At 42.0% G+C, this 15,417-nt stretch overlaps 1 protein-coding gene across 1 annotated transcript in view; it reads right to left on the bottom strand.

Moving 5' to 3' along the window:
• Positions 1-4,375: 4,375 nt before the first annotated feature.
• Positions 4,376-15,417, bottom strand: part of tp53bp2b (tumor protein p53 binding protein, 2b) — a 52,364-nt gene continuing 41,322 nt past the window's right edge. The window contains exons 15-20 of the mRNA XM_080451487.1: positions 14,900-15,152; positions 14,002-14,139; positions 11,705-11,838; positions 10,807-10,973; positions 5,285-5,487; positions 4,376-4,447 (exon numbers count right to left, since the gene is read on the bottom strand). Of these exons, the coding sequence (XP_080307613.1) occupies positions 4,406-4,447; positions 5,285-5,487; positions 10,807-10,973; positions 11,705-11,838; positions 14,002-14,139; positions 14,900-15,152 (937 nt within the window). The 3' untranslated portion in view covers positions 4,376-4,405. The remainder of the gene's footprint in view (positions 4,448-5,284; positions 5,488-10,806; positions 10,974-11,704; positions 11,839-14,001; positions 14,140-14,899; positions 15,153-15,417) is intronic.

Raw genomic sequence — 15,417 nt, 5'->3', positions numbered from 1 at the left:
ATTATGAAAGATAGGCTCCACTCATAAAAATGGTGGCCATCACATTTTGTCTTAATTCATATGAAGGCTAAACAGCATATTTTGTTGCAGACAGGGATTGGCATTTCAGGTTTGTGCGGTTATGACATTCATTGTTTATTGTCACAGCTTTTCATTGTTTATTTTCACAATTCTGAAGTAAAGCAAGAACATTTTCTCCATGTTACCTTTTCAACAGCAGACACACAGGCACACCCAGGTTCTTTAAAAATACACTAGAAGAAGAACAGCAAAGGCAGCGAAAAGCAACAGCATCACATCACAGAGCGTCAAATCCAAACTGAAACAGCTCAGAAACTCAGTCATCTTACATTAAGAAGCATTTAGAAAGCTGTGTTTGTTTTAACCAGAGGAGCAGGGTTTCTGCCATGAATGTGTACCTTAAAGTTGTTAATATAACAGTAAAGGCGGTTACACACCGGCGAATATACGAATATACGCAAAATTCGGACTCGTTCCGAATAATTAAAAGACGCTTTTTTTCGCTCCGCGAAACTGGTGTGGAAGCTTGCATTGACTTTATAAGGTTTTAAAAAAAATTTTTTATTATTCGCATGAAAAAAATCGCCCCGGTGTGTAAGGACCTTAACTCATTTGAAAGGCGATTTGCTTCACATTCCTGTGATGCGTCTCAGTCTCACCTTTGGTTCATCCTTATAAACTGTATAGTTAACTTAACCAGCCACCCTTCTGCTTCTTGTTCAAACAAACGCTACAGTAATGCTTACAACCTTTCATCCATTAGTCAGACTGGATAAGATCATATAAACCTGTATTGATGATTAAACTGCCATAAGAACATGGATCTGTGTCTAAAGTCAGATTTCACATAAGACCTGAGGCCGATTCTACAAATGCCTTCTAAATCAGTCCTTCTCACACTTTCAAGATTTTTCGAAAATGTTCAAAAATAGTCGATCTACAAGCTCGCACGAGGTGACGCGCTGTGAGCGTGTAGATCTGCTATTTTCTGAATAGCCAACGCTAAAATCTAAAATGACACAGATGCTTTCCCAGTTTTAATGGGTGGCTAAACATGTTTGTGCTTGTTATTGTTATTGTTATTATTGTTTTTTAAATGCAGTCGAACAAATCTAAAGTTAAGACAACCAGCTCAGATAAAAGCAAAGCAACAAACCTATTACAGCCTCAAGGAGAACGAACACCAGATGCATTACGATGCAGAACAGCTCCGGCACAGAAGCCGTGCATGTGCTGCATCCCATACAAATGCATTAAGACACAAGCGGCAGAAATAGACCAGATGTGTATATCTGCCGGATCCACTTGCATCAAGTCTCTCAAGCCAAACACCTCCATCACAGTCTTTGAATGATACAGAGTCTGTAACTATACGCCTCGTGAAAGTTGCATCAGTTCGCTGTCATCAGCTAATTTCCGAACTTTGCATGTTCATGTAAATATATTTTAAAATGTATTTAACATTTTTGAAATTCCATTTCTGCTAAGCGGCAAGCTAGATGGCTTTGACTAATTTGATTCACAGTAGGTTTGTTTATGTTACAGCACATGTGAAACAGAATTGGGGGGGATGGCAGTGGCGTCAGTTCAGTAAAAGCTAAGGTATGGCAAGGTTAGGGTTGCCAACTCCCAGAGATTAAAATGAGGGACACCTGTCCTGGGCGTGCGGCAAAGCTGGGGGTTAAAATGGCCCTCATTTTAACCCCCAACATGCATAGAAAACTATGCATTATACCTATAACACAATACAAACACAATGGTCTTACACCTGCATTAGGCTGCATCATTCATGATTTCTTTTTTTAAATATGTATATTTTTCATTTTTTTCCCCCTGGAGCTAAGGTATGGCACCTGCCATACCTTGCCATACCCCATTTTAATTGCTTCCGATGTGCAGACTGTTAGCTGGAAGCATTTGAACACTGTGTGAGCCAACAGTATGACTCGAGAGAAACTAGCTTGCATCTTAATGTTCAGGATACGGTTCACACACAGCTTCGGTACCAGAGCCGTTCTGAATCCTAATGCACCAGACTGTGTACATACAGTAAAGGCCTTTAGTCTCGCATAGAGAGACGTATCCGAGCTCTCCGCCTTCCGACACGCCTGGTGACATATACATTCAAAGATAGGGACTAAAACTGTGTGGAAACAGTTCAGAGATTTAAAAACAACCTGCATTGCAGAACCAATGCAAAGAGTTTAGGAGGGTCCTTCGTATTGGGGCGGTATCAGGGTTGGTTTTAAAAAGCAGCGGTTGTTGGGTTTGTTAAGCGGACGTTCTCTCTGCCGTTTTAAGCCTGTACGTTTAGATGTCTTCAGACGTACTGGTAGGTGGAATACGATGTGATGCGATGCGAGGGTGAGGACTGTATAGCCCACACCAACTCTTATGACATGACACAACAGAAACCTTTGCTCCATCAGAGAGGTGGAGAAGGTACCTTCACACAGTAGAAACCAACAGAGATACAACTTCAACTCCCCACCTGTGTAATGCAGTGATGTAGAATTAGAATAGATTAGATTTATAGATAGATGATATATCGTCGCTGTAGGGTGAAAACCTGTGTCCAAAAACATTCCTGTTTTATTATTGTCATTACAAAAATAAAATAATAGTGAAAATAGCCGATCTACAAGCTCACAACGCCTCGCATTGCAAGGTGTTGTGAGCTTGTAGATCGTCTATTTCCACAACTTTTTGGCGACACTCTTGTATGATGAAGTAGGACATTAATTTATGAAAAAAACATAAATGAAATACTGTATGGAGATTACAAGGTTTCTGCCCAACAGCAACGATATCAGTTATATAATATCTCAGATAATAGGCATTCATTAATTTTCTGTTTCTTGACATAATGACCGACCACTTCAACAAAGCTGTGTGAAATCACAGCTAAGACCAAAGTCACAATGAAGTGCAGCTCACGACCACATCACACACAAACACAATGCTGGCATCATAGATGTGTATGATCAGTGTTGTCACACTAATCCAGGTCAGTTGTCGCTCTATTGGTTTCTACTCTGTGCTGTATTCCAGTACATTCCAGTATTCAGGGTTTATTTCAGGGGTTATAAGCTGGTTTCATGTTAGAAATCAGGACCAGAATATCATCGCTGTCGGGTAGAAACCTTGTATGTCCAAGAAAGTAAAAAGAAAAAAAACCTGCGTTCCAATGCATCCAGTGTAGTTATTTAGCCACAAGCTTTTCATTGGTTAAATATTTATAAAACCCACAGACATATAATCACTTGCACTTTCACTTAAAACAATGTCAGAAATAGTGAAAATAGCAGATCTGCAAGCTCTCAACACATTGCAATGTGACACATTGTCAGCTTGTGGATCGGCAATTGTATTTGCAACTTTTTGTTGACACTCTTGTATGATGAAGATAAGCATTGATTTACTAAAAGTTGAAAAATGGAGATACAAGGTTTCTGTCCGATAACAATATATTATTGCCCATTGAGTCAGGATCCAATAGAAAACTCTTGACCCTGTCAGAACATCTCACGCCCCATTTCTGGGTCCAGTCCCACTGGTTGACACACACAGGTTTGTGTGTTTTTGTAGCTAATAGAAGCTGGTCTATGTGAACCAACGCAGAATAGAGTGTTTAACAGAGAATTCAGGTTTATTCCAGACAAAAGCATCAAACTAAAACGAAACAAGAGTCTTTTGTCTTTGTCTTTTGTGCGCATTTCCAGTCTGAGATGGTTTCACTTGCAGGTTATCAACATGGATGCAGATCTGTGTACCTTCTGTTCAATCACTTTCAATATAAAATAATAATAAATAATAATAAATAGTCGTTTCCAAAACCCAAATAGGAAAAAAAAAGGATAACGACTCATTTTCCAATTTCTAGTCAAAAATGAATGAAGAAATAGGGGGCGAAATGTATAAAAATGAAAAACAAAACAAGTGTTTTATTTAGTTTTTATATTGAAAAGCATTTGAACAGAAGGTACATGGATGGATGTGCTGTACACAACGTGTAGAAGGTATTGTGCTTCCAGCAGCAGTGTTACTGTGCTCCTTTCTGTCTCTTCTACAGAACACGGTGAGTTCAGACGTCAGATAGAGGTCTGGATGAACAACAACGTTCTACCAAAGCAGATGGTCTGGAAAATATCGCTTTCAATAACTGTATCTAAATATTCTGTGTCCAAAGATCCTACTTATGTTAGAAGCTCCACATCTCCTCGCCTGCTCTGCCCAGAAGAGTGTGCGTGTGTGTGTGTGTGTGTGTGTGTGTGTGTGTGTGTGTGTGTGTGTGTGTGTGTGTGTGTGTGTGTGTGTGTGTGTGTGTGTGTGTGTGTGTGTGTGTGTGTGTGTGTGTGTGTGATGGGAGAAGGGTTCTCTGAGATTAAGCCAGGCTCCTCTGTCGGGGTCTGATCCTCAGATAAAGCTGTTAATGACATAGAAACCACAGCATTAATGTGGAGCTACACGTCTCAACGTAAACACTCTCTAAAACACGTTCTAATGACATAACGCTGTTGAATAACAGCATTCTGAGAGCATCTTCAAATCTGATTACAACAAAACAGATGTGAATTGTGCAACCAGTGAAAACAGCTGTGAATGAAACAAGTGTACTGAAGAGAAACATCTATTCTTTTCCCATTCCCATTTTCCCAAACCTTTTCACAACATGAAAAGTTCCTCATTCAGTCTTTGAAAGCAAAGCACAGACTATTGCACCCCGAGGTGGTGGGGGTCTGTGGCCTAATACACTGTTTCCCAAACAGTCCCCTGTAAAATATTAAATCAATAAAAAAAAAACATTTGTGGGTCACGAGAAATATGTTTGTTTCTTTTTAAAATGATCATTACTTAAAAAGACTTTCAGAAAATATAAATATTTTCAGTTAGAAAGAAATTCAAATATTTTACTAAATAATTTAATAAATAAAGTAAATTATTAAAATAAAAATTTAAAGAAATTCCAGATATTCCACAAATGTAACTTCTAAGAAGAAGTGAAAATAGCCGATCTACAAGCTCACAACAACGCGTTGTGAGCTTGTAGATCTGTGATTTTTTTACCAGTTTGGGTCCCAGGGAGACAATTTCTCTTTTGTGTCTCGGGCTAAAAAGTTTGCGAACCACTAGTGACTAGTCTAATACATATCAAACTTGGAGTCCAAAAAAAAAAAAAAATTTGAGAATCACTGAGCTAGGGTGCATTTTAATGTCAGTGTGTGTGTGTGTGTGTGTGTGTGTGTGCGTGCGTGTGTCTCACCCCCAGCAGGTTGCGAGGGATGTAGCCCTCCTGGTCCCCGCAGCGGGCCCACCACCAGTCTGTCTCCAGCTGGTCCTCTCTCCTCAGCACCGTCATGCAGTCTCCCTCCAGGAAGCCCAGCTCGTCTTCCTCGCCGTCCGCCTCGTAGTCCCACAGAGCGTACACCACCCCACGGTTCATCACCCCCATCTTCTCCTGCACGCCTGATGTACACACATACACACACGCGCGCACACACGCACACGCACACACACACACACACACATTAAGGGTTTTCAATTAAAGTCATAAATCATGTCCAAATCCAACTATATCAGCGTAAAAATGCAATGCAACATCATGGTCTGCCAATAATGGCAGACACAGAACAATATTTTAAAATTTAGTAAAACAAAAGTGCTTAGGAAGCGAGATACAGCCTTTTTCAGTTATAAGTTAAACAAGGAGTGGATGGAGCAGCAAATCTTCAGATAATGATATCTTGGGTTCAGGAAGAACTTTTTTTTTTTTCCTTTTTTTTTCAAAAACACGTGAAACACGTTAATGGCACGTTGCACCATAGCACTAAAACACGTGAAACACGTTAATGGCACGTTGCACCATAGCGCTAAAACACGTGAAACACGTTAATGGCACTCAATGAGTTAACTGCATTCCACATATTCCCACATATTATTTTCCAAATATTTAATTTCTAAATGGTATTAAATGTTATAATAAAATACAAACCTACCAAATTGTCACAACATACGTGTTGACCTCAAATGAGAAGGAAAAACAATCAAAGATTAAGTGTCCATCCTTGTGAATGTATTGTAATGAAGTAAATGTTCCTACTTCTACAGGAACTGGCGTTCTGGTGAGCCTAATGGCAGAGAAGGAGAAAACTGTGCTGTGTTTCATAATGGGGTTGGGCCTAAAAGAGGATGGAACGATTTACCATGCTCTGAAACTATGCACTGGATCTGTGTCTTCACTGGCTGACAGTCAAAAGCAAAAGGGATTTAAAGATATTGATCAACAGCGATGGAAGAAGTAGTAAACATTTTTACTTAAGTAAAAGTATCAATACCAAAATGTAAAAATATTCTGTTACAAGTAAAAGTTCGGTATTCAAACTTTACTTGAATAAAAGTACAAAAGTATTGTCATCAAAGTGGTACTTAAAGTACTAAAAGTAAACTCCTTGTGCAGAATGTCCCAAGTTTTCAAAATGTATGTAAGTCTTTTCAAAATGACAGATCTACAAGCTCACAACGGGTCGCATCGCGACCCGTTGTGAGCTTGTAGATCGTCTATTTTCAAACAGCCAAAGTATATATAGGGTTGAAGTGGTTAATTCATGTTTTGTAATTATATTCAAAATCTTCAAAGTAACTAGTAACTCAAGTTTTCAAATTATTGTAGTGGAGTAAAAAGTATAATATTTACCTCTGAGATGTAGTGGAGTAAAAGTAAAAGTATTGACAATTACACTCCAGTAAAGTAATAAAATCCTCAAAAGTGCACTGAAGTACAGTACTTGAGTAAATGTACTTAGTTACTTTACACCACTGCTGATCACCACCTACAACAACAACCAGGCTACCCGCTACCTCTCCTAACTCCTCCAATGCCACGCCCCTTCCCGCTCCCTCAGGTCTGGTGATGCCAACCTCCTGGACATCCCCAACACAAAGAAACTAACCTGGGTAACAGGGCTTTCTCAGTTGCCGGCCCCCTCACTATGGAACTCACTCCCTATGGAACTCACTCCCTATGGAACTCACTCCCTATGGAACTCACTCCCAGCTCACATCAAAGCTGCCCCCACCCTCTCCACGTTTAAAACCACACTCAAACTCCACCTTTTCAGACTCACATTCTTCCCTACCTATAATTCAAATTCCCCGTTTTTAACCTTTTAAACTAGTCCTTTTCCCCCTAATAATAACGTTTGTTTTTGTTGTTTTGTTTTGTTTTGTAAAGCGACTTTGAATATTTTGAAAAGTGCTATATAAATTGCATGCACTGGTATTATTATTATTATTTTGTGGCGTCATCATCATTTTCACAATGTATTAGTTATGTGGTGTATTGGTACAATGTATTAGTTACAGTATGTGGTGTATTGGTACAATGTGTTACTAGTTATGTGGGTGTCCAATACAGCGAGATGATTTGGGGAAGAAAAATAAAATAGAAATACAATTATTCTCACCCACTAGCATTAGCATAAAGTATATATTTGTATGACAGCTGATCTCAGGCCGTTCTCTCTGCTGTCTCTCTCTACCGCTGCAGTCTAGCATGATGATTTGTTGTGGATACTTAGAGAAATCAATGTTTAAGTTTATTTATTGTGCTGAACTTGTGCTTTATGCCAGTGACAGTCCAAAAATGGGGGGAAATAAATAATTGTAGGTCGTTGTAATGATATTTTAGATTTAGTTTTTCTGGAAAACCACAGACAAAAGTGATTAGATAATTGTTCTTAGAATCAGTGTAAAAGTCTGTTCGAATGAGTCGAATAAAATGTTATTACAACATTAACGTTTCAGTGTTTGGTGTTTTCTGCTTAACACATTGAGTTTATTCATAATGTACTCACCCCTGTGCCAGCAATTTGCGTGTTTTTTAATTTTTTAATTTTTTATTTTTTCATTCAAATAAATTCTCTGATTGTGGTGTTAAGCACATACGACAGTTCCACCAGTAGAGAGCAGCAAATCTACACATTGATCACCTCGCTCGCCCCCTCCCAAACAGGCCCACGTCATATCCGGTCATTCACAGGATGTTATGTTTTCGACAATCCCTGATCCGCTGATCGGCCTGAAAACGATGTGATACACTACGACGATGACTGTTAGTCACCCGGACCAAAGAAAATAGAAGTTGAGCTGTCCGTTCGTTTTTTATACCGTGTGAAAAAATGTGTTTTTCCCTATTCTGGCCGAAAATGACCGGAGAAAAACAATGTGACCCGGAAATGATTTTACATCCGGCTCCGGGTGAGTGTGACGTAAGTGGAAAACGAAATTTTCGTGCGTGCATGCGCATTTTTTTTTCCGCGGTTCTGGGCGGATTGGGTCCGTTTTTTTCGCGGTTCTGGAGGCCCCCCCAGTTGGAGGCCCGTGGGCTGCAGCCCACCCTAGCCCAATGGTAAGTCCGCCCCTGGCCGTGCGATCACAGATTAAACAATGAAAATTCAAAAGAACGCATCAATGCGTTCTTTTGAATTGCTGGCACGCAAGCGATGGATTTGAAAGAACGCATCGATGCGATCTTGGCAATCAATGTGTTAAGATCAGATAATAATGTGCTACTTTATATATGAAATATAAATGCATCTTCAGTTCAATGTACTTTTTTCCTGCTGGTGTAAATCATTATGAATGAAAGGACTGATACATTTCTCAGAAAAACATCTCTAGCAGTTGCATTGTTTATTTTTACGATAAATGTTCAGTAATGTTATTATGATACATGTATTGTTGTTATCAGTCTCCTCTCCTCCAGTGAATGACACTTACTTTGAGGCACTGTTTCACCTTTTGATCTGCCTTTGAAGTGGCACTTTTTATTTTCTTGCATTGATCTGAATTAACACGGTTCAGAGCAATGCTATATGTAGCGTTTATGAAGTAAACATATTGACTAGTGCACACTAATAATATTATTATATATGATCTAAATGATTTAACCAGTCAGACAACAGTACATCGCAGTGTCATTGATCCCATTGATTAAAGAAGCTTTAATACTTAGACATAGGCCTACATAGACGCACACAGCGACAAACACAATGTACACACACACACACACGCAAATGGAGAGTGTGGTTAATTATAATGCGAGTACACATATACGTGCTTCCTCCACACACAGATACATGATGTGCATCATGAAGCATGCAGCCACAACACAAATAGACAGAGAGACAGCAGCACTCTGAGAGTGAGTGAGTGAGTGAGTGAGTGAGTGAGTGAGTGAGTGAGTGAGTGAGTGAGTGAGTGAGTGAGTGAGTGAGTGAGAGAGAGAGAGAGAGAGAGAGAGAGAGAGAGAGAGAGAGAGAGAGAGAGAGAGAGTGAGAGAGAGAGAGAGAGAGAGAGAGAGCGGGGTGGGGTTTCTAATCTACAAACTGTCTTCAGTGTCTCTGTCACCAGCCTATTACCGTAACATTGCACGGAACGAGTGCACTTCATTCCGTGGATAGCCGCCTCGGAACTCCCGAATTGCGTGCATATGTACGGCGAGTCCCACGGTGGGCGTAACCAGTCGCAACCCGGAAAAACCCGGAAGCAGAGCAGTCCCCACAAAAAAAATTACGATTCTGTGCCTATCGGTACATAACTCAAACGGCGCTGAGTAGGCACAGGCGAACGTCCCACCGTTCAGGACGGCAACTCGGTCGCCTTAGCTCCCTCGGTGGTCCTTCACGGGGTGACAGTTCGCCTGTGACTGCGCGCCTCCGAAATGGTTTTGTCACAAAGGGAGCGCCGTACATATGCACGCAATTCGGGAGTTCCGAGGCGGCTATCCACGGAATGAAGTGCACTCGTTCCGTGCAATGTTACGGTAATCTCTGGAGATCGGGTTGCAGCCACAGTAGCAGAGACAGTGGCTTCAGACCTCCTCCTCCTCGCCCCCACCCTCCTCTCCCTCCTCTCCCTCCTCTCCCTCGACCACGTTCGGTCTCATACTGTGATAAAGTTCTGTGTAACACATACTATGTGTTTTATTTGTATTATTCTCTCTTAATAGCTGTGAATTGTAACACATACCATATACAAGCATGGTTTCCTTCATATAATGATCATCATTACAGTTGCACTGAATATTATAAGTAAAAAAATTAAAATAATTTCAGGTCTGTTTGTGTTAAATGTAGCCAGATCACTGCCATTTCCATCGGCCGTACCGTCAGGCCGCTAGGGGCAGTCGAAATTCTCCACGGAACCCGAGGCTTGGCCCGGACAGACTAATTAGCATAGATTTTGGGCCCGGCTCAAAAACGTCGGGTCGGGTCGCTTTCGGGCAGAATTTAAAGGTATCATGACATTCATGTTTACACCACATTCAGAGTCTTTGTCCTGGTCCTTCAAACATGTACAAAAAGTTTTAACTGAAAATTACACTCCAGTGATTCACTGTAGGTGTTTTTGTCTCACATTTCTAAAGCCTTTTCAACTGCAATGAAAAAAGAAATCTTTGCCTGCGGGTGTCGCTGGTGAGGGATTTTGCCTGTCAATCATCGCCTCTGCTCCGCCCCCCCCAAAGGAAAGGATAGGGGAGGGGAGGGGCGAGGAGGAGAGTGGGCGGGATTAATCGACTGTGACCTCACTGTCGAAGGGCCAAGCTCAGATTACTTTTCAGCCTAATTATTCAGAAAACCCCAGACCACAGAAAATCCACTGAATGTTCAAAGTTCAGATTTTTTGGGTGTAATTGAGGTCATAAAACCCCCAAAAAAAACATAACAAATTAAAAAAGTGAAAATGAATGTCATCGAACCTTTAAGAACTCTAGCTGTAACTCACCGTAGAGGAACTGGGAGCACTGGGCGTAGCCGTCCTCCATCTCCTCACACTTGTCGGCGGCGGTCTGCATGTCGCTGTAGGTGGTGGCGAACACCGCCGCGCCCGACTCCACCAGGAACTTACACACCTGCACGTTGTTACAGGAGGCGGCGCAGTGCAGCGGAGTCCTGCAAGAAGAGAGAGAGACATTCATCTGTCTGTCTGTCTGTCTGTCTGTCTGTCTGTCTGTCTGTCTGTCTGTCTGTCTCTCTACACCAGTTGTTCTCAAACATTTTCATGTATTTATTGGAGGACCCCCGTCTGAAAATATTCTGTGCTAGGGACCCCCATAAGAGAAGATTTGTCAAGATGATTTTGTCGGAGGTTCTTTTTTGTTAAAAAAAATAGCTGATCTACAAGATCACACGGTGGCGCATCGCGACACCTCGTGGGCTTGTAGATCAGCTGTTTTTCGAATATCCGAATAATAAAATAGAGTTTAAGTGTTTTAAAAAATGTTCCTCTGGGGACCCACTGTTGCGAGCTTGTATATCTGCTATTTTCATTGCTTCTTGAACGTTGTTTTTATTTATTTATGGAAATTATTAGATTTTTTTTAATACTTTTGAAAAATGTTGGAGTTGTTTTTAATTGATGAAAAGTTGTGCCTTTTTTTTGTTTAAACTTTAAAAAATCTTTTGAAATAATACTATTTTTTTATGTGTAGGAAACGAAAAATGTGTCCACGACCCAAACATGATTTGTTTGGGAAACAGTGCTCCACACACACACGCACACACACACACACGCGTGCACACACACGTGCACACACACGTGCACACACACACGCACACACACACGCACGCGCACACCCACCCACGCGCACACCCACACGCAAACACACACACAGCCCACTGACCAGCCATCGCTGTCGGCTGCGTTCACGTTGACTCCGAACTGGACGAGGAACTTGACGATCTCGGTGTGTCCAGCACACACTGCGTTGTGCAGCGCTGTGATGCCCTCATCGTTGGGCATGCTGGGGTCTGCCACCTGGTGGACACAACACGTCACGTCATGCTTTACACATTAGTGTTTAAATTAAGAGTTAAATAGCTCTATATTCTGATTGTTATCATTGCTATATATAGAGTGTTTGTTCCGTGGACAGGAGTCTCCCCGTCTGTCCAGCTCTTTAGTAAACAGAAAATCTTTGCACACATTTTTAACAATTCATTTTCAAAACTTTTCCATAACATTTCCAAAGCATTTTACCCCATTTCCAGGGCTACAGCAATCATACGGTGCAATAATGAGGCTCTTACCTGTGTGCTATGACAGAGTTGACTGAAGGCGTCACGTGACAAAAAGAACAGATCTAAAATCTAACAATGTATCACAGTGCAACAGAGTTGTTAGCGCGTAGATCTATTATGTTTGTGACGTGACGTCTTGTATACATTAGGCCACAGGTATTTCAGGTAATGTTAATAATAATAATAACTAGACGCGTCGCAATTCAGGGCAATTGCAGAGTGTGGTTGCGCCGACGCGAGTCGCGGGTCGATGCCGCCGGGACTCGAGGAATACGCTGGGAGGAATACCGTCGGAGGCTGCGCCAATTACATTGTCACATAACTCCTGAGATCACTTGCGTTTCATTTTGAGAGGATTGATCCCCCCAAAATAAGGTTTTTGCATCAAACGGTTACATTTTGAGCATTTGTGGCGCCCCATATGGATCAAAGTGGAAATGCTTTTGGGGATTTGTTGAATAAACCACCCTTGACATGTGATTCAAATTTAGGATTGACTGGACGTTTCGTTCGTGATTTGTGGGCTTTTTTCTAAAACGGGCCCCTCCCGCTAACTTTGGAAGCCATTTACGGACGAACGGTATGGACTATCAAAATTCTGTTTCGGTCCAGATTATCGCATGGGTCCAGAGATCATGTGTACCGATTTTCGTGAAATTTGGACAAAATATATGGGAGGAGGAGCTAAAAGTGTGTTTTGAAGAGAATTCAAAATGGCGGAAAATCTATCCTGACGCAAATGGGCGTGGCCTATATGGGGAGTTGCGTCATGACCCAAGGAATCTACGGTAAAGGAAATTCTGATTTTACGACCTACGGTTTAAGAGTTATAGGCCAAAACGTAAAGGGGGCTGTTATAGCGCCACCATGTGGCCGATTAGTGTAATTATTTTTTAAATAATTTCGGACTAAATTATGAACCTCCCCTCCAAATCTGGTAACTCTAGCTCTTACGGTTTTTGAGAAAAAAATACTTGAATTCGAGTTTTTTCACTTTTTCATTAAAGTGGATGGGGAAATTTAATGCACTAATAAATCAATATCAATTAAACTATGCAACCAATCTCTTAGCAAAATACAAGCACACGATTCCCGGTGAAGCCGGTCATTTTGACATATGGCACTAAATTGGGAAAAATAAACTGTGGGCTGTGATGCGATTGGAAATATTGTTTATCTATAATAATAAAGTGCGAGGATTACTATAGTCTGGTTGCCCTGTTAGGGCAACCACACTAATAATAATAATAATAATGATAATAACTTGGATTTATATAGCGCCTTTCAGAAACCCAAGGACGCTTTACAGTACACAAAATAAAAAAATGATTGCCAAAAGCCTGGGTAAATAGATGTCTCTTCAGTGCGGACTTGAAGGAGTCCAATGTTGGCATCTGGCGATTCTCCATTTGGAGAGAGTTCCAGAGGTCAGGGGCTGCCACGCTGAAAGCTCTATCGCCAAGGGTCCGCCTGTTGCTACGAGGGGTGGTGAGAAGCCCCGAGTCGGAAGACCTCAGGTCCCGCTCTGGGATGTAATTGTCGAGGAGGTCCGAGAGGTACCCTGGGGCTAGGGCATGGAGAGCTTTATAGGTGAGGAGGAGTAGTTTGTATGTGATGCGGAACTTAACCGGAAGCCAGTGGAGGTGTTTGAGGGTGGGGGTGATGTGCCGCCAGCGTTTGGTGCGGGTGAGCACTCTGACAGCTGAATTTTGCACATACTGCAATCTGTCCAGGGTTTTATTGGGGAGCCCGAACAGGACACCATTACAGTAATCCAGGCGTGTGCACTGTGCACATGGGGTGATCACTGCCTGCCTCCTGTGAATCGTTTTATTTTTATTTTTGTTTAATTTCTTTTAATTTTGTTATGTAGTTATGTAGTGGGACGTATGTGACTCACGTCGTAGATGACTCTCTGGACCAGGTCGTATTCTCCCTCCAGAGACGAGTCCAGCAGCAGAGCCAGGGGGTTGAACTTGACCCGCAAGCCGTGGTCGATCCGCTCCGAGCCCACCTTACGCAGGTTGGTCCTTTTACCCTGAACACAGAGAACACAAGACACCGCCAATAACATGAGTTGTTTAAAAAAAATTAAAAACACTAAAATCCGTACCTGAACATCCCACATCTAAGGGTGGGGGGGCTTTCAGGTAGGAATTGCTTGGTATGGAAGATGGTAGGGAGTATGGGAGGTAGGGGTATGTGTAGAGTGGTAGTGGAGGGGTTCAGGAAAAAACTTGCTTAGTATGGAATCAGTTCCCCCAGACCTGCATAATGCTAATGTCTCTAAAACATAACGTACACACCTGCTTATGATGCTAATGTCTCTAAATGAAAGTGTACAAACCTGCATTTGATGCTAATGTTCTAAATATCATGTAATGTACCTGCTATTACATACAGTATTGATATATGGCCACTTTATCTGTTTTGGGCGGATACGGTGAAAACACTGTTACCTTGTGTTGTTGTTTTTTCTGCATAGTGCAGGATAGTTGAATAGGTGTATATATACTATACTGTTGTTCTGTATTGACTGTGCTTCTTATCGTTATTTCTTACCTTTAAATTGCTGTATACGACAGTACTTTCCTTACTCTGTACCTGTAACTCTGTAAGTCGCCTCTGGGCGACTGAAATTCCCCCGCGGGCGTTTTATTTAACCTGTTCTATCTACCTACCTCTATCCTCTCTCTTCTCAATAGGAACACTACTGTACACAATGATAGAGAAAATAATGTCACCCACTGCTTCACGCCTGTAATAATCCTGTGATGTGACAAATGAAAAGTACTCACAGGAGGCAGGGTGACCTGCCCGGTGACCTCAGGGGGCTTCATGCTGACCGGGTCCTCCCCGGGGTCCTGGTCTCCACAGCTGGGGTAAGGGGGAGGGGGGTACGGGGGGTACTCCTCCATGTAAGACTCATGGACGGGCGGGGAGGAGGGAGGACCCGCCTGCCCTAGCTCCTCCTCCTCCAGCAGGGCGTGGCCCGAGGAGGCGGGGTCAGGGACGGGGGAGCGGGGGGGCAGGGGCGGGGGCGCCAGGCCGCTGTCGACAGTGGTGGGTACAGTCATTAGTTACATTACGGTTGTTGTCGGGCAGAAACCTCTTATCTCCATATTCTAACTTTTTGTGTTTTTTCGTAAATTAACGCTCTACTTGATCACACTACAGCGTCACACAAAAGCATCAACAGTAGCAGATCTACAAGCTCGAACCGCGACGCGTTTTGAGCCTCTGAGGATCGGCTACTTTTGCTGTTTTTGAATTTTAATCCTGAAAAGTAACAGTTTTGGACATATGAGGTTTCCAC

This window comes from Gymnoscopelus braueri, assembly GCF_963280865.1.
Source record: "Gymnoscopelus braueri genome assembly, chromosome: 2".
Lineage (NCBI taxonomy): Eukaryota > Metazoa > Chordata > Actinopteri > Myctophiformes > Myctophidae > Gymnoscopelus > Gymnoscopelus braueri.
This window is presented reverse-complemented; position numbering and strand designations above follow the sequence as displayed.